At 43.9% G+C, this 19245-nt stretch overlaps 1 protein-coding gene across 1 annotated transcript in view; it reads right to left on the bottom strand.

The window, feature by feature from the left end:
- Nucleotides 1-18798, bottom strand: part of STAB1 (stabilin 1) — a 53852-nt gene extending 35054 nt beyond the window's left edge. Inside the window, exons 1-13 of the mRNA XM_021409289.1 lie at nucleotides 18450-18798; nucleotides 12766-12902; nucleotides 11155-11270; nucleotides 10531-10616; nucleotides 9446-9515; nucleotides 8608-8703; nucleotides 8186-8302; nucleotides 7497-7693; nucleotides 7158-7291; nucleotides 5801-5928; nucleotides 4758-4849; nucleotides 3096-3218; nucleotides 1082-1228 (exon numbers count right to left, since the gene is read on the bottom strand). Coding sequence (XP_021264964.1) covers nucleotides 1082-1228; nucleotides 3096-3218; nucleotides 4758-4849; nucleotides 5801-5928; nucleotides 7158-7291; nucleotides 7497-7693; nucleotides 8186-8302; nucleotides 8608-8703; nucleotides 9446-9515; nucleotides 10531-10616; nucleotides 11155-11270; nucleotides 12766-12902; nucleotides 18450-18530 — 1524 coding nt within the window. The 5' untranslated portion in view covers nucleotides 18531-18798. The remainder of the gene's footprint in view (nucleotides 1-1081; nucleotides 1229-3095; nucleotides 3219-4757; nucleotides 4850-5800; nucleotides 5929-7157; nucleotides 7292-7496; nucleotides 7694-8185; nucleotides 8303-8607; nucleotides 8704-9445; nucleotides 9516-10530; nucleotides 10617-11154; nucleotides 11271-12765; nucleotides 12903-18449) is intronic.

The raw sequence follows: 19245 nt of genomic DNA, 5'->3' as shown, positions 1-19245 counted from the left end.
AGCACCCAAAACTTACAGAAATTTGTAAAGCCCGCTGAGCCCACCCCACGGTCGGAGTAGCTGCAAACCCTCCTCTGCAGGCACCTAGGCATGCAAACACTGAGCTCAGCCCAGTGTTCCCTCCAGATTTTAGACACTTCTTTTTGGAAGACATCCTCATGCAGGTGGTAAGGTGAGCATCTTTAGTGACGTCAGCAATGGGCACTTTTAAGTCCACATATACACCACGAACTTATGCCATTGACAACCACCCTCAGGGCACTTCAACTCAGGAACTACTAATGCTTAACGCAATACTCTATCTCTTTTAAAACACAAAATATAACTGTAATATCATGTAATTCAACTATTTTTACAGATTAACGACAGTGGTGCAAACAACCAAATCAAAGAACTTATGTCATTCTATGCATATTCTTTTTGCAACGAGCCAGTAGGTAACAGGGCCTTCTTTCTGCATGTGGAAACAGTATGAAAGTGCTCATACACAGCAATGGAGGAACTATAGCAAAAACTTCTCCCAGTAAACAGGAAAATGTGCTCAGCAGAAGCAGGGACCGAACCAATAACTCCTAAATCCCTGCCCAATGTCCTAAATACAAGACACGACTTCAAATTGCAAAGGTCTGTAGTGATTATTTGTCCTCATTTTACACACTTTTAATGCAAAGTTAACATTCTTGAATATAATTTCAAAATGCAGTAGAGCTTATTGAAAGTAAATCTTAATTTCAACTTTATATGAAAAATGCTTTTTCAATATTTATGCCATTACTCTCCTGTAAGGTACAACAGCAAAAGAGCTTATTTGCTATGAAGAGAGTGATCTTACTCATGAAATAAGAGCTCTGCTTATCCAAGCAGTGTAAAGGCGCCACTGCAAGGACTGTATCTGGCTTGTGCGGTGCTGTTAGCTACTTTTAAAGGTATGTTTATCAGGAGTTGAAAAGAAAATGAACAGCCTTTTCCTTTTAAAAATGCCTTGCTGATTTAAGGAGCTCAACCATGGAAATAGGTATTTTTTAAGTATTTGTTCTACCATACTATAAATCAGAAGAAGTAGAAATGTGGGTTTCCATACCTGTGGGTTTCCAAGGTTGTCAGCATTACTTTTTTTCCTTAGAGTGTCTACAATATGCATAATGCCATTGGCTGCTGGGAGGTTTGGCTGCAGAATATTGTAGAGTTCTCCTGGCACATCTTGGTATCGAAATGATTTGGTGTAGGCCTGGATAATATTGTAAGGTTATTTTCATGTATATTCATGGTATCACAACAGATCTGTATAACCGTTGGGTTAGCAAGGTGAAGACACAATTGAGTTTACTCTGGAAAAAGTAAATATAAGGGATGCCCTCACGAGTGAGGTTAGTATGTCCATCCTGGAGTACTCTGAAACCTTATCACAGAAAGAAGACCCGATCTGGGACAGTCGTCTCTAGATTTAGGTTTGCATGAGTGTGAACAATGCTTGTTCCCAGCTGCGGAACATGAAGGGTGCCTCAATCACCAACCTGCTACCCTGAGCTGCCAAGCACAAGGAGAGAGGCATGCTACTTCCTGGGCACCAAAGCACATCATTTGGAGGCAGCCCTGAAACTACGGCTCTGATTGTAGCTTTTATCAGTACCTAATGCAACAAGGCTTTTCATAACAAAGCCCAAAGTGTCAGGATCTCTAAATTATAAGGCGTGCGTCTCGTCCTTCTGTACCGTACACAATCATGCACTGAAGGTAGGTGTACAGAGGTGCACGAGAGTCACCTTTAAAGTGAGCTTCTCTGTGCTTTTCTTGAACTGATCCTCCCTGCACTGCACTTCAGTTCACATCTCTGGAAAGTCTGGCTGAAACAAAGGCTTCCCAGATCAAAAGACTCCTGAGTAAACAAACAGGAAAGAAATGTATAAAGATCATTGATAAGTCCTGTTCAGATCCCCCAGCTCCCAATAGCGCTTTGTGCTTTCGGTGCAGGCAAGGTGCATGTATTATGACCCAGACCTCAAGGCCAAGGCTGGATCCTCGGAGAGGAAATGTATGGCTCTCCCTTGGCCAGCTGTGGGTGTGCCTACTGGAAAAGTGCAGGATGGAGAGAGAATAGTGGATTCTGGAAAACATGAGTCAGTTGAAAAAGAGAAAAGGAACAAACAGGGTAACTGAAGAGGAGATACTCAGCATGTAGCTGTGTCTGAGAACATGAGCTCCAAGGAGGAGCATTCAGTCCAAAAGGTGACTTTGCTGCAGAATACTGCAGTTGCTAACATTGCAGGGAAAAGCCTTCTTCTCCAGAATGCATATGCAGACCATGGAAACACCTTTCCAGGGATTAGGAGTCAGGTTCTGCCTAACTGGTTGTTTGCAGAGAGAAACATCTGCTTGTCTACCCTTAAAACATCTTGCTTTGGATCCCACAAAAGATCTTGCTGGGAGGCAGGATCATTACTAGTCTGTACAACAACAAGCTGATAAAAGAGCATCCTCTAGAACAGGAACAACTGGAAACCACTTCGATACAGCCTCTTGCTAAGCAAGCACAATTACAACTTTACAGCCTTTTCTTCCCAATTGCATACTTCTTTTGCCCCAGGACCATCAGGACACATCAGGACAGTCTGCCTCTGACAGCTTGGTCCACAACTGACCAAGCAATCTATTGCAACACAGATGAAGCTAACACCTCTCTCAGAGGTGCTCCACAATGTCACATCCACCTTAACTCAAAAACTACTTTGCTTTTCCAGGCTGAAGAAATGCAAGAAGTTTCATGCCGTACCTGTGTACACATTTCAAGTGGATGGTAAGAACCAAGGAGCAGAGAAGTAACTAGACATAGAGCTGTAGAATAAGTATCAAGAGAAGAAGAGTTTTGCCCTGATAAGGAGATTATAACCTAAGAAATCTGTGACATCTCTATCTCTTAAAACTTCATTATTCTCTGTGAGAAGTGGAAATTAAACGCTATTGTGATCACAGGCATGCTGATTAGAGAAAAACAGTTTTCTCATTAAGCAAGCACATCAAGGAAACAGTGTGCTCAAACTCTGGTCAGTCCTACATGAAAGCAGCAGTCCTGGACTTCAGTTCAGGGGTTCCTTTACCTGGTTACTGAATGTCAGTTGATGTCCTGACAAGGTCCACATAGTCTTGGCTTTAACCATGTCTTCTATCAAATGTAGACCAGGAATAATGTGCATCCTGCACAAATGTGCAGCAGTAGTACCCTTCAGGGATTAAAGAACACACAAAGAAGAGAAATGATATACTCTTTCAAAAACTACATTTAATTAAAGAGCCCTAACATTACCATAACAAAAAATCTTAGCGTATAATATTGAGCTTCCCTCTTCATTTTGGTTCACTGGAGAAGCACTGTGGCAGGCCATTTGCTTCTGTGTACACACGCAAACACAGGGAGACTGATTCATCTGAAAGTGATTTTAGAATACCCTGAAGAGAAATCTATGGGACCTGGACAGTTTTGAAACTATCCCTACACGGCCAAGATTACAATACTTGCCTAAGCTCTGCACACAATCTCTGTTGATGCTGGTCCATGTAGGTGGCCTAATCTGCTGAATTTACCTTTAGTTTCTTCCTTTGTTTTCTGGGTTTTCCAGCACTGGTGATTTCTTAAGACAATCAGCTGTCAATACTGACCTAGGTGGAACTAATTGTTGGGTAACAGGTAGACTAGAAGGGTCCATCTTGACCTGTTTTTTATGATTATAGGAATTGCCACTATGACCTAGGCACAGGATGGATTTGTACTAGTAGAAGGCTCTGCTCAACAAGGTATTAAGAGACAGTAAATGTCCCTGGCTTTTGCAGCTATGAGCTGCTCCTTAGATTCGACATGGGTTACTGCTGTTGCAGCTGTCAAGCATCAGGAGGAATGACATTTCTCAAACAGTTGGAAATAAAATGTTCTAACAGAGTTAGTTCGCCTGGGGTTCTTTTAAGACATTCCTCTTCTTGTATCTGAGGGCTAGCTAAAAGCTAGCTGTCACTTGAAGCACAACAGGCCTTTTGGCCAGCATGCCATCAAAACCCTACAGCTTGATCTGCATTTGTAGCTCATGTATGCAGATTTTTAGCTCTGTCCTGGAAAAATGGCTTCTATACCTTCTAATCCTAATGATGGTTGCCCCAGCTGTGGGTAAGACTACACAAAAACTACGGGAAATGAACAGAATTTAATTAAAGAAAATAATAACATGACCTGTAGGATCTACTTATTGAAGCCCAGAACTCTCTGCTCCCATAGGCGTTTTCTCCAGCCTTGTCATTCTTGCTTTCCCTATTAATAAGATGAACTTCTCCTGAGAAGCAGACACCGTACCTGTACCTAGGGCCATACCAAGGAAGTGGCCCCACATCCAACGCCTTGATGCAGATCTCAGAACCTTTTGAAAACCCCACACTCAAGCAGTGAAAAGCCACATGAAAGTTTGAGAGCAGACGTGCGGAGAAGGTTGGAGCTTTAAATAAGAACGACCAGAACCTAAACTTTTTGAAGTTATAGCTCCTGACATTAAAAACAAAAAACTCTGTCAATAATGAAGACAGAGACAGGGGTTTTAACAATAATGCCAAGGATGAGACATCCTCTGTGAGGCTGCAACTTAACAAGACAACAAGCAGTCCTCACAAGGGATTGCTCCTCTACTACTCTTTCATTTGTCATCAGTTTTTATAGGCTGCAGAACGCAGGCAGGAAGATCTTAAGATCGCAAACATTTGCTAAAAGCAAGCAAACTTACATTAAATTCCATTTTATCATGAATTGGAAGAAGGGAAGGTATGAAGACAGTGAAAGGCCCATATTTAGTCAGCAACACTGAACAACCAGTAGCTGTAAAAAGAGTGACAACATGGCAAAGTTACTTAACTCCAGCAATAATTATTCTTTGTGTTAACAGCATGATTCAATCTACACATTTTCAGCACAACGCATGTAACTAGTACTTGTTTACATGGAACTAGAGCCAGCTTGGTATTGCTATCTTATCACAGCTCAGCGTGTGCCTACTCGTTATAAGCGCTTGACCACAAAATTGCTGAAGATTACAGGTGACTGGTCCACATTGAATAACTACAGAAATTTGAAGATTATTCAAAATAATTATGCTCCCAGATGCTTACTAATCTACTCCATGTGTTCTCTGTCTTCCACTTGGGACAACTCATTTTCAAGTGCCGCCAGGATTTACTGAGACTATACACTTCTTGTGAAGATACTATGAACCCACAGCTGTCCATCTTCACTCCATTGTCAGTGGCTCATCTGCAAAGTCCCTATCAACAAAGGTTGTTTGGTATCAAGTCCTACTGCGCAGGAGTTAGGAACCCAGAGATCTTAGTGCAGCTGCTCATATCACAAATCAGCGTGGAAAACATATTTAAAAATGAGTGTTGGCAGCACAGGCATATAACAGGGAGAAAATTCCATGATAGCTGAAGGACTGCTGAGCCTTCAGTGCAGACAGTGCAGGTGGAGGCCCGCAGGTGGTTTGAGGGAAACAGGTTTGACTCACACCCCAGAGCAAGTTTTCCTTCTTTCGTGGACACAGTGCCTTTTTCACCAGGACTGTCAAATAACTAACACATACATAACATTCTTTGCAACTTCCTCCTCAATTCACAAGCCAGAACTGGTAACGTGAGTTCAGAGATGTGTTTAATTTTGCAGGCCATGGGCATGCACTGTCAAAGTTCTGTTATGATGAGAGGCTTTCAGCCACTTGCTGACACACTTTGCCCCCCCCTTGGCTTAATTTCCCAAACAAATTCCAAAGACACTTACCAAACATTTTCCTGGCGACATTTAATTTCCTACTGAACATTCCACGAGAATTATGCTTAATTATCTCACTCATGAGGTCTTTGTAGCACATTCTCCCATCTCCAATCTCCTCTTCCTTACACACGCAGCTAGAGACAAGAACGAAATGTAACAAAACATTATGAAGATGTTCCACTTCTTACAAACCTGCGTAGGACAACAGCAGCATCTGCACTTGAAAGAGTAATTGCAACTTTAAGGTGTTTTCATAGCTTAGAAATTGCTGCCTCATCTAAGTGATGAGAAAAAAGATGCATGCGTCTGGAGTGCAGGTAACTTTGGCCCTAACCAAAGACGAAGAAGATGCTTTCTCAGATACAGTCAACACAAGAGCAGTCTGCTCTAGTGTTTAGGATACAGATAGCCACAATGTATTTATCAGTGCCTTTCTAACCTGTTATTCAGCCGGTGTCAGTCGCTACAGCATCTGAAAATGTGTGGTAATTCACAAACCCCACAAAGCTAAGTGAAAATCCTGTCAACAGCTCTTGTGTGACCCCTCAGCTTCAGTGAGAAATACCAGCCCCAGCGCACTGGTTAGCTTCAGGTTGCTCTAGAATTAAGGAGGGCCTTAAACACTTGAATGACTTTAGCAGAAAAGTTTATCTACATGTGAAAACCTCTGTCCTGATTCACACACCATAAGGTCATTGCTCAGAGACTACTTAAGATCACTGGCTCATAACCAACATTTTCTCCTGTTTGGGTTTTGTCCAAGTACCAGCTCTGCTTTCTGGTTCAGGGACACAAGGCCGTGTGCTGCAGGGGAGGTCTGACATCACTCCGGCCTCAGAGGGCCAAGCGCCAGCAGCTGAGGAACAGATCCACTGAAGTCAGGGGCTGTGCAGAACATGGAGTCCTGCTCTTTGCTGGCCTGTCTTCATAGTGGAAAGCCACCGTATTTCAGCTCTGCCCTGGAGCACACTATGAGCAGGCTGATGTTAACAGCTTTAGCAGCACTGAAGAAGGAAGGGTCAAGGACATGGGAATGTTCTTCCCTTTTTCAGTCTCTCAGAGAAGCTCCAGCTTTTCTTGGTAACTTAAAATCCATAGAGAAGCTTTGGAAGGCCAAAAATGGTCCTAGATCTGGCATCATTTCTCATCTACAGGGTATCCATTTCTAAACTTTTTGCTTGGGAGGATAAAATGAGATTTGGTGTTTCTTCCCTCAGCTCCTCTCTTGTCTGTCATTCTGCAACTCTAATTTACTTCTTGCTTCTCATTTCAATCTCTGTTTCTTCAAAATGTAGCTAATCCACACATGGTTTCCATTCTAGCTTCAGAACAATCTTTAAAAGCAATCCTTAAACTGGCATACCTGGGATTTCCATGGGAATTAATTTCACATGTAGAAGAAAAATCACAAAAATACATCTGGCAGTCATTGGCAAATGCAAAACATTCTAATGAAGGAGGTCTTGCGATCATGCCAGGCTTGCAAACACAAGATGCCTAATGGAAGACAAAGAACTGATTACAGAGATTACAGATCATGGTATTTCACCCTACAGACGGTCCCACAAAAAAACTGATTGCAGCATCAAAGGGGAGGAGAGCAGATCTGAGCTCACACAATGGTGAGATCGATCATTGGGAGAACTCCCACCTGGGGGTGGGAGGTCCTTGCAGGTTGCTGGCACACTGTTATTGCCCTTACCTCTCCTGGACCTCTGTAAATACAATTTGTAGAGTTTTCTGGGCAGCCTCCGTTGTTGTCTACACAGGGGTTTATGGGTTGGCAAACCCTCCCGTCTCCTTGATATCCTCCTTTGCAGGTACACTGATACTTTTTTGGCCCAAGAAACTTACATACAGCAAAGGGGGAGCATGGAGAAGAAGTGCAAGGATCCTGAGCTGAAAATGAAGAGATGAGAGATGTGAGAATATCTACGTTTCTATTTTCAGTATAGAACCTAATGAAGCACAGCAGAATACCAAAAGCTGGAGGGAATGGAGGACAAGGGATTTATTTGAGTAAGGTTCTACAGTTTTCCATGAAAATAAAATAGCTTCAGACAGCACTTGTTTTCTTGTTTTTTTCTAATTTGAGGAATTTGGATGACACATACTTCATACTACACACAGTAAAACAAATATGAGTGACAGAAAGAAGATGCTTGGATTTACTTCTGAATTTTCATCATGCCTGAGGATGTCTAAAAGCGGAGTTTGGTCAGCAACAACTGCAAAAAGCCAGTGAAGAGAGCTATTGCTCTCATAGGGCTTCCTAAAAACAAGGCTATTACACTTCTGCAGTGAAGTAGACATTGTATTCATAGTGATCATGTTCACACAGAGATGCAAGAGCAAGAGTATTTTTTCAGGCATAAGACCTATGTCTCTCACCTATGCAAACGCTGCCGCTTTTTCTGTAGCCTGGCTTGCAGTTACACATCGCAGTCCCGTCCTTTACCACACATTCACTGTTGGCCTCACACCTCATGCCTCTGCAAAGGGGGAGCTCTGGAATCACACAGCAAAGATTTTCTCTTTGAGCAAGCAGAGCACTGCTGAAAGACACAACTTACCTTACAAAGTGCATGGAAACGAAGGCAAGCATGGCTTACACAGGCCCAAGCTGGTATGAAAACCAGGGGCTATAAGCAGTGATGGACTTGCAGCTTGGGCAGTGGGGTCCCACAAGGCTTGTAGGGAAGGGGTGATCTACCAAGTTTCCAGAGAAACCCTGTCTCCTTTTGGGACACAAGCATCCAGGCCCATATCACAGTTGCCTCTAACAGCCCCTCTTCAGCTAGAGATGTATTTACCTTGGTCACATCTGGGGCCAGTGTAGCCTCCATAGCAAGTGCAGCTTCTGTTCCCAGCGACATCGCTGTTGCATTCCCCGTGCACACACTCACACACTGAAAGGAAAGTCCAGGCAAACCTGGCCTTCAGCTTCAAAGTAGCGTGAAGGGTTGCAGGCTCACATTGCCTATCTGCCCTGGAAATTAGCACCCTGATGTCCCGCCACTTATCCACAGCAAGTATAGCTTGTTCCAAAAGTAACAGTATGCCAGTGTGGAAGGAGGCAGTGTTAAGAAGATCTACCATATGTGAGATCCCAGCATTGGGGTCATTCTGTAAATGCATGCACTGGAATCACACTTATCTCATCCGTGTGGATACAAGGGAAACAGGAGATGGAAGGCTGCCCTGGTCATAAATTGATGCAAAATTATGTATGTGAGGAGCAGTATTGTCTGTATTAATTTGTAAGGAAGGTAATATGAAGGAAGCTGAGAGACAAGTGGAGCAGTGACAGGAATTTGAGAACAGCTAGGAAAGGAGCCTGTGTTGCTCCAAGCCATGTGGGATATGGGTAGCAGCCTGGATAAAGAGAGAGGGGAAAATGGCATAGTCGTGGTAATGGGAAAGAGAGAAAGAGACTTAACAATAGGAAAAATTGACTAATTTGAGTGAAAGACTGAGAATTATTTCTGTAATGGGACAGCATGAACTGCAGAAAGACAAAAAGTCAGGACACCTGCTATTAAACACTGCCAGCTGGCATCCCCTCCTCCCCACCAGCACCTTCCCTCACTCAGCCTCCCCTCTGCTTTACTTGCGCTCAGGTGTTTCTGTGGAGGTTTCACTCATCCTTACCTGACTGGCAGTCTGGGCCAAAATGTTTTTCATCTCGACAGTTCTGGCAGGCAAAACCACTGTATTGCTCCTAGAAGGGCCCCAGAATGTGCCAGATGTTATTTTTCTACACCACTGCACTGTTGCAAATGTTGCCATAGCAAAAAGGTATCTCCCCATTTCTGCTTTCCTCTGGCAGGAGAATCCCTGCAGTGCTGGAGTAGTAGCCATCAGCCCCATGCCAGAGGGGTAAACCCACACCCAGAGAGCATGCAAAATGCCAGCAAACCTCAGACAGGCTCTGAGGAAACAATCTCCCAATCACAGACAAGAACATACCAGCTGACATGTGGTATCACTCCGGAAAAGGAATTCACTGATGCTAATGGAACATCAGGCATTGATTTTATAGGGCTTGGAGACCTTAACTATGTATTTTAATTGATATAGAAGTCCAAAATCAGCTTTTCTCAAGAAGAAACCCTATCTCTCAGAGCCCGAGAGATAGGGTTTTAGCTTGTCCCTTCATAATGCCATTAATTAAGGATGCTGTAAAGACATGGGGGGGGGGTTCCAAGTCTGTTCAACCAATAATTTTAGAACCACTGCTTTATATGATTCACATGTGCAGCAGTTGTTCATGTTTCTGCTGTATTAAGACTAGAACTGTAATGGAAAAAAACCCTCTCTTGCTTGTCTTGCTTGCTTCTCTGGAGAGAGGAAGGAACTGGCTGCCAAGGTGCAGTACATCCTTGGGAAGGGTATCTTTCAAGTCTGGTAAATGTGTGGTTCATCAAGAGGATCTCAGGGCTTTTTGCAGCCACAGGCAGACACTGATTATTTCAACAGATCAGAAGGTTAAATTTGTGCAGTTCTTTCTTAATTTCTTTCTAGGGATCCTTCCTAATGCTATAACCTCACCAACAGTGCCCTAGCACTGTTGCAGACCACGCTGGTCCTCCAGTTGAACCACAGGCAGTGATGCTGGAATAAAGGAATCTGCTAACGACCCTCCAAGCAGAAGGCTGGCCTTCATCAAAGGCTGCGGCACAGACAGCACACCACTCCCTCATATGTGACAAATGCATACCCCCTCATGCGCTGACCTTGCAGATGCAGGTTCCATTCCGCTGTATACCATCCAAGCATGTCCCATGATTACTGCAGGGATTTTCAGAGCCTCCTGGGCATTCTAGCCGGTAAGAGGACAGACAAGATTAGATTGAAAAACCTAAACTGCATCCCTGGTTTTATCCCCTTTTCCCCCAGGAGTTCCAGTTGTGCAAAAGCACAAAGGCTTCTTAACCAACAAAGCCCTAAAAGGACTATTTGCACCTTGGGTTGGATGAAAGCACATATGGCACAAGAACTCCAGACCAGAGGGACACCAGAAAGAAATATCTTCCTCTTCCTTTGGAAACTTTCTTAAAGAGGAACAAAAACATCCCCTTCCAAAGCATTCTTTTTAAAGAAGAGACAAAAGGAAGTTCCAACAAAAGGGGTTATGTTACGTGCTAAATGTAAGAGGATGCAATCCACGTGAAGCAAAGAAATTGCTTTCCCATTATCTTCTAAACTTCCTAGACAGATAATGGAGTCCACATGAGTGCTTAGAAAGCAGGAGCAGGAATCATGAGAATTAATCAACTCAAGGCATGTTTAATGCCTCTTTCTAAAACTGTTTTGACTTACTGAACAGCTGGAAGTTTATAAACAGATGAAAAACTTACCATAGCACTCTGTACCCCAAAATCCTGGGCAGCACTTTTTCTCCTCAATTTCCTTCTTACATACGTGGTAGCACCCTGGCTGGGAGAGGGTATTTTCTCCTAACTTGACAGTGTATCTTAAAAAGAACAATCCAAGGTTCGCGATTACCACACAAACATACCACACACTTGTTGGAGGGTTTCTAAGCAAGCACACTGCGGTGCACAGAACTCTGAACAGAAGAGAACCCCTCCCTGCCCTGGTACATGCACGTGGAATTTTTGGTCTGGTTACATCTTCGCTAGGGATGCCTGTTGACTTGTTCTCCAAAGACTGGCTATAAGCATTCTGCCAGGGACTGGATGTGAGACGGGATCCAGGGAAACCTGAGGGTATCCGGACAGAAACTGTAGACACTGAATGGTTAGACAGTGTAGAGACAGAGTGAGGATCTCCAGGATGACTTTAGAGTCTACAGCTAAAATAAACAAGAAAGAATAAAGTTTCCTTGCAAAATTTGATGCCTCTTATCTTTCAGTAATGACTCCACATTGGTATGCTGGAAATTTTGATTTAATAGCTGTGTTCTGTACAGGTTCTCTATGCCATCTAGGACGTAACGCCTAAGTCTCCAAGAAGGAGCATTTTCCCCTTCATCCATTATCTTTACACAGAGGGTAAGCCCTTGGTAGCAAATTGTCTCTTGCTCTGCGGGTATGCTGGACAGAACTACACTTGGGTCTGTCCTACAACCACTGCCACCCAAACCAATAACATTCAGAAAAGCTGTTTGCACTCAGGTTATTCGCACACTTTGTTTTACTGTTGGTGCAACATCCTTCCCAAAAAGGAACTTGGAAATTGACTTTGGATTTCATCTGATTCCTGCATATGTCTGTAGTTACTGCACAACCACTACAGTTATTTTTAAAGTATTTCTCCAGAATAGCAAATCACAGAAAACAGTAGACAATGGAGCTATATATTGCCTGTTAACATTCACCACTGAATAGATATGCGAACAATAATCTATAGTGTTTCATTGTCCAAAAACTTACTCATAAGTTCAGTTTTCCTTCACCCTTTTCCTACTAGAGACAGGCTATAGAAATGCTCAACAGAATAAGAGCAAGGAAGACAAGAACAAGAAAAAAAATATCCTTTTTTTCCTCTTCCCTTTCTGTCTTAGTAAAGAATTTTTATCTCCGTCAATGAGTTCTACTTCGTTTTTTTTCCGATTCTCTCCCCCATCCCACTTAGAGGGGGATTTGTGCTGCTGGGCTGCTGCCAGGTTAAGCCACAACAGCCTGAAATGGGTTTCTACAGACCACTACAGAGTAGACAGAATTCTGTTTAGTTGCTACATCAAGATGAGCAAGCTCAGGTTGTTTAGGGCAAGGCAGAGGCAATCATTATACAACTTATTTCAGGTATATAGAACCTTAGACCATGGAAAAGTCGATGGGATTTGCAAAGAGACAAAAGCAACAAGAATAGGGGCCATAAATCCATTTTATGCATCTGAAATCAAAACTGCTTGGATCATTAGAGATCTAAAACCATACACGTTACCATTACTCCTTGCATAGCAGGGCTAAAGCAAAACCATGACTGGCTAGGGAGCACCTTACCTGCAGCCCCTCACTCCAAGTCCTTGGGTGGCCTTCAACCAGCCTTTAGGACAGGACATCCTAGGTGCCACAGCACAAGCTGTACATGCTGTACTTGAGGTAAATGTCATCTTGACGTTGCATTTCATTGATTTTAACTTTAAAAAAAAAACAACAAAAAGACAGACTAAGCTCATTGAGTTCAAAACTGAGCGGTTTTCATATTGCCAACTCTTAATATCTTCATCAGCACTGCATCCTTCTTTTTGCATCCCCCACTGGAGAAGAAAGTGAGCAGCGCAGCTGCTCAGCAGCACACCACAGCCTCATACAGGCTGAACCACCTCATGGTATGGCTGCATGCTTCCTCACTTGGGCTTCAGCTACAAGGCAGCAGGGCAGATCACTGCTATCTTATCTTTCACCAATGCCTCACAGCAAAAATTCTAACCATTTTTAAAATAATCATAACCCTGCACTGCTAATTTTTGCAAACGCTTGGCAGTGGTATGTGAGGACAAACCCTAAACTAATAACCCATGATAGAAGATATTGAATGAAATGCGACGCAGCATTTCTGCTTTCCGTGCTGCCGATACAATCCGGTTGTGTCGGTTGTTTCTTTGCTGTTTCATTGGTGCGAAGATGTGAATGCATTGGTTGTAGCTGTTTCCCAGAGAACAAGCGCTGCTCACACAAGTGTTTCTGGTGGCAGTTGTCTTTGAGAAGGTGCAGGGAGGGAAATTAAAAGGAAGGGTTCTCCCCACCTCTGCAGCTACCTGGTGATGGTCTGTGATGATTTGAGCCTGTGGGAAGGACCTCATAAAGGCAAGAAGATCGGGGAGGAGACTTGGATGATAAATACAGCTGGTGATAAATTCAGCACAAGTGTTTCCACCTAACCAGAACAATTTCTCCTTGAGGGTTCAGGCACCCTCGCAGGGCTTTTCCGTACCTTTGTACCCACCTACTTCTCCAAATGAAATGCAGCCAGAGCAGATGAGAAACATACAGCCTCAGAGAGAGCAAGCACTGTCATATGCCAGCTTGTCACTGAAGCTTACAGACGACTCTCTTTGAATCCCTAAACAACTTGAGCCAAGCAACTGCACGAGAAACCTCTCTGCTTATTTTAAAAAGAGAAAATGTTCACCACTGATGATGTCAGGGAAAACCTGGGAGGTATGAGTTATGTTTGTCCCAAAAGGTCACCAGCTGGAAAAAAAAAACTGCAACTCACCTCAAATGTACCTTTACAGGCACTGTATTTTCTAAAAATAAAAATATTAGATCAGATTCTGGGAGGACACCTTGATCTGGGATATTTTTTCAAGCCAATCCTGAACAACACTGTTAGTGCAGCAGCTCTCCTGTGCCCAGAACACCCTGTTTTGGATTCCCACCAGCAACCTCAGCCTAGCTCTGCTTCCTTTGAACCTGAGTAAGCCCAAGTGCATATGTTTGCCTCAGGACAAAGGAGGAAGTCCACAGGTTCCCATTCCCACCTTATCAGCAGCCCAGGAAGGCCCTCCCAGATGATAGCCAGCAGATCCTGTCAGGAAAACCTCCTGAGAGATAACCCTTGAGACCCAGCTCTGCAGGGACATCTCCCAGAACAGTTCTCTGACTCACACGTATGTTGTTCCCTCTGCCTGGAGCTGCTGACCTTTTCCTGCCTTCCTGGAGTTACCTGCAGCCATCCATGCAAAGATGCTCCCAACAAACCAACCAACTCTTGTGCCTGCAGTGGTCCCTCATGTGGATATTCATTTCTAGCTGTGCATCTGGGGCACTCCTTATAGAACGTTAACATCCAGTTCCATGGAAGGACTCCCTTCCCTACATTATAAACAGCTTGAAAGCAATATGAAATCCTCCAAATCCATCTCCCCATGCCCTGTGACCCAAAGCTTCACTAATGCTACCCAGCAGGACAGAGATCAGCTTTGCCATTCCTTGTGTTTCTACCCTACAGGCACACAGTGTAGCTGGAAATTTCACCTCTTTAATAGAGCAAAACTAAGACAGTCACTATGGATGGATACATGAGGAGCTAACTCTGGAGTACTCTGCCTCAAAAGATCAGCTGTGCCATTGATGGGGCAGGGAAGAAGCAGGTCGAAACAGTGGATCGAAACAGTGGATCTAAACTGTTAGGAGGCTTAGGACTCCAGATTAAATCTTGGCTTTTGAGAGGAGCTAGATGAACCCAGACACCCAGATCTGACAGAACGATACATCTAGTCCCTTCAAATCCCAGCCTCAGCCTTCACTCAGGAAATGCCTCAGGAAGAAAAAAAGGGAGATGCTCGAGGAGGAAACACAGGTGGGATGCCTTACCATGGGTGATGGTCTTAGCACTGTCAGAACTTCCCCACAAACCCTTATCAGGTGTCTGAACCTCCCTAGCTGCGTAAAAAAGATCACACAAAGAGCAGAGCACAAGGCATTACATTAAAACCCTCAAATCTTCTATTTCATCTTTACTTCCAGGCATCGGGAGCTGGCTGTCAGACACACCTGGGCCACTAAACGTGTTTTCTGCCTCTGTGGTGAAGGAAGACACTATTGTTCACACGCTGTTCAATTTTTATTCTCTCCACCACTGCGACCCAATTTCTAAATGGAGAAGGATGCTGTGAGAGGAGAAAGGCTGTCACTCCTCCCTGATGGCACCTTTAAGTATTTGCAGTTCATTGTCAGAATAAAATAAAGGCCTCTAAGGCAAGGCAGTTGCCATAGAATCCCCACACCCTAAATTCCAAGGACAGTTGGTGAAGCTTAGGCAGCTTTCCAGTAAGATCTTCCTCTTTTTGGAAGGAAATATGCTCATGTCAGCAGCAGCCAGAGGGAGGAAAGAGGAAGAAAATAGCTGCGTGGAAAATGAAAAAAAAAAATGTCCTTTCTTATTTGAGTGACAGAACTGATGAAGTAGTCATTTTCTGGAGTGTTTTGTTTGTTTGGAAAGCAGAAGAGAGAATCAAGGGACATAAAAGCAGTGGTTTGGATACCCAGACTTCGGAGAGGATGAGAGGCAGGCCACAGCTGGAGTCAGAGGTGGATCCTGGGGCACGGCCTCATGGAAAACAGCCATGAGCTGCTCCTTTGGCCTTATCTGTGACTACTCTTCCTAAGTTTGGAAACGCTGCGGATGAAACAGCAAGAGGGAACGTCTGCCTCTGTGTTGCAGCATGGCTGCCCAGAGCGCTGAGGGCTGGTGAGGTCTGGCTGTGCCAGGGAAAGGGGATGAGATGAGAACAGGCACTGCTCTCATCAGACAATGTGATCCTGAACTGCACCACGCTTTGGGTGCAAAGCAAGCGAACAGGAAAGCTGGTGTTCTCAAACAGCTCCAAAAATAAAGGAGGCTTTTAAAGCTGCAGCCAAAAGAAGTTAAAGGCCAGGCCTCCACCTGCACTGAACACTGTCTTACCAGGGCAGGACGGTGCTTTCTCAGTGCACTCACTCACATGCACGTGCAGGAGCAGCCATGGCCCTCTGCGCTTCTCTGAGACACTTCTGAGTTTCTGGATGCTGCAGTGCTTCCTACCCTCCTCTCTCTTACTTTCCAGGTGCTCGTGTTTATTTTATTCCATTCCAAGTGAATAAGCTGGGGACTTTTTTCAGGCCTAGTTTCATTCCCTTCATTTTCTTGCTTTATCACTTCCTCCCGGAGCATAACACAAATCCTTCTGCAAGACAAAGCTCCAGGGAAGAAAGAAAAATATATTTGGACTTCAGTGTTCAGCTCCAACAATCCTGGGAGCCAGTTCTGGAAACAGTCATTATCTAATGAATCACCAAGTTTCCAGTGCTTTTGCCCTTTACAAAACAAAGCTGTGGACATATGCTTGAGTCACTACAGTCATGTAAGAAGTTCTCAGGAACACTTCAGCTGGGCAGACCAGCGGCTCCTGGACATACCAACACTTTGCATTTGCCCAAGAAAGATGCTTCTCAGCATGAAGATGAACAATGTAGCTGAGACACTTAAGACAAACAGCGTTCCTCTCCTTCCCCTGCTACTTCCATTCTTCCTCCAGTACCGCTTGGGACTGACCTCACAGCAGAAAAACTCTCCTGGTTTTCACATCTGCTGTATAGTTCCTGCCTCATACCAAAACCCAAATCAGGCTAGCAGATCTGAGCCATCAAATCAGAGCCCTGAGATAACATCACTGGAAACCAGCTGCCACAAAACCTCTCTTTTCTCTCTCAATGGCCCCTGCAAAGCTCCTGCAAGGCAACAGAGGCTTCTAGTGGCTCCTCAGCACTTCTATCACAGTCACATTCAATGGCCATGCTAAGTGATCTGAGAAGACTTCATCAGACCCTTGTTTTTCCTTACTTCCCATTATACCTTTTCAAGGATTTCTTCTCTTCCTCCAAAAGAAGGAAGCATTTGGGAAAAGAAATCTAAAAGAAGGACATTTTTCTTAGAGTAAATAGTCTGCTCAAGAGGTGATTTAAATTATTTCACCTGTCTCTGAGTGGTCACTCGTTACCTACATTTTAACTGCTTCACACCCAGCCAGACATCTCAGGAATTATAGAAGTCAACAACATTTCAAAGTGAAGAGACCAAAATTTCAGCTGGCAGCAGCTGAAGGAGCCATGCCTCTGCATACACCGCTATGTTGGACCCCATTTCTCTGGAACTCACGCTGTCAGACAAATAATAAGCACCAGTAGAGACACTTCTTCAAACAATACTTGTGCTCAAATCACCTTAAATATCCTAGAAGTCCAAAAAGTTCACTAAGTGCTTACCTTATTTAAATTCTTATTAGCCATGTATGGCCCTTTTATGAAAGTGCCATATACATAAACAGAAGCTTCCACCTAAAGCTCTGATGCATCTTTCCAGCTCTCTGGCCTTTCCTAAGCTAGGTCTTCCAGACTCAGAAACATCTCAGCACATCTGCCCACTCCCCTCAAAACTCTCTGTCATTCAACACAAGGCATCCCTTCCACAGCTCAGATGTCCAAGGATGAGGATTTCCAAATGCCTCACACAGCTTTGGGCTTTGTAGGCCTGTCCATTTTCCCAGGGCTAGGGCAGCAGCTGACACAAATACACACCAGAGTGATTTCTAGCTGACAGAAAGGGGGATGACGCACTGCGGATCCAAGACCACAGACCCACAAAGGCATCCTACCCTCTTCTAAGTGCTAGACACAAGAATGGAGATAGAGGAATTGAAGAAAAGTCTTCCCATTGAGAGTATGCGGTACTCCTCCCTGGGGAACTGCAAGGAAATATATCTGAAACAAACGTATTCCCCCTGCTGCACAACAGTTCAATGAGATTTTTGGAAGTGTTTTAGAAAACTCTCCTGGGACACATACGGACCTATGCTGATGGATGCCAGAGGTACAGAAAATAGCAGAAGACAAAGATCCCCAATGGTTTTCTGTCACTACCTTTGCATTCAGTGCTGATCATAAATACAAACTGAACCTGATAAAAAATTCAAGCAACTGGCTTCAGCCTTAGTGTTGGTCCTGCAGTTTAGGTGACACATGCGTCCACCCATGAACAAAGAACGTATTTTACAGTCTGAAAGTTCAGTTCTGCATGCTACTCTGCACCTAGCAAAATGCAGCTGAAAAACAGAGGTTGGAGAGGACCATTCCGTAACATACAAACATATGCATGTGAAGGACTGTTTGAGGAACGTTTAAACAAATGCTGATGGACTTACCTTCGGAGTCTCGCAGTCGGCTGTGGGAGTGAAGCACGCTGCTAAGAAGAAAAACAGGAAACCAGGAGGATGCATTTTCATTCTTTTACAGCAGGACTCTTTTCACAAAAGGGGTGGTGATAGAGGCTGCAGTTTCTGTAAGATAAGACCTCCTACTGAGAATCAGATCCAAGACAAATCACAGGTTAAAAGTAAATAGTGCAAGAACATTTTCGTGCGGTGCTCCTTGGCTGCAAAGCCTTTGTACACGGATCGACTCCTTCTGCTGTTACCCCACAATGCTGCCTTTTTCTTTCTTTCTATTCTTTTTTTAAATACGCAAGCAGAACTCCTCAGTAAAAGGTTTACTCAAAACAGGAACAACTACGGATTTCCTCTTACATATCAGTTCAAAACAGAAGGAAGGAAATCCTTAGTTTTCAACTAATTGGAATGAAAAGAGCTTAACTGTGTGCTTAACTGAAGGCAAATCCAAAGGGCAAATTTAGATACCACAAATTCACGAAGGTACGGCAATTTCATTTTACCAGTGACATTAGTATGTCCAGAAACTCTCAAACAGAAGTACACCCAGTGATTGCCTATCCCAACGTGTGCGTGCACAAAGCAGTGCAAGTGTGAGAAGCACTTCAGAGCAGTAATACAAGCACATACCACCATTCAGTGAAACACTTTGGGCAGAGTGTGATATTTATTTAAAGTATTTCGGTTACTCATCAAAACCAGCATCACATTTTGTAGGTGCTATGCCCGCAGCAGCAAAATATATGATTCCCCAAGGACTCTACTGGCACCT

Source organism: Numida meleagris, chromosome 11 (assembly GCF_002078875.1).
Source record: "Numida meleagris isolate 19003 breed g44 Domestic line chromosome 11, NumMel1.0, whole genome shotgun sequence".
In the NCBI taxonomy this organism is placed as follows: domain Eukaryota; kingdom Metazoa; phylum Chordata; class Aves; order Galliformes; family Numididae; genus Numida; species Numida meleagris.
The sequence above is the reverse complement of the archived record's forward strand: the minus strand, read 5'-3'. Positions and strand labels throughout refer to the sequence as shown.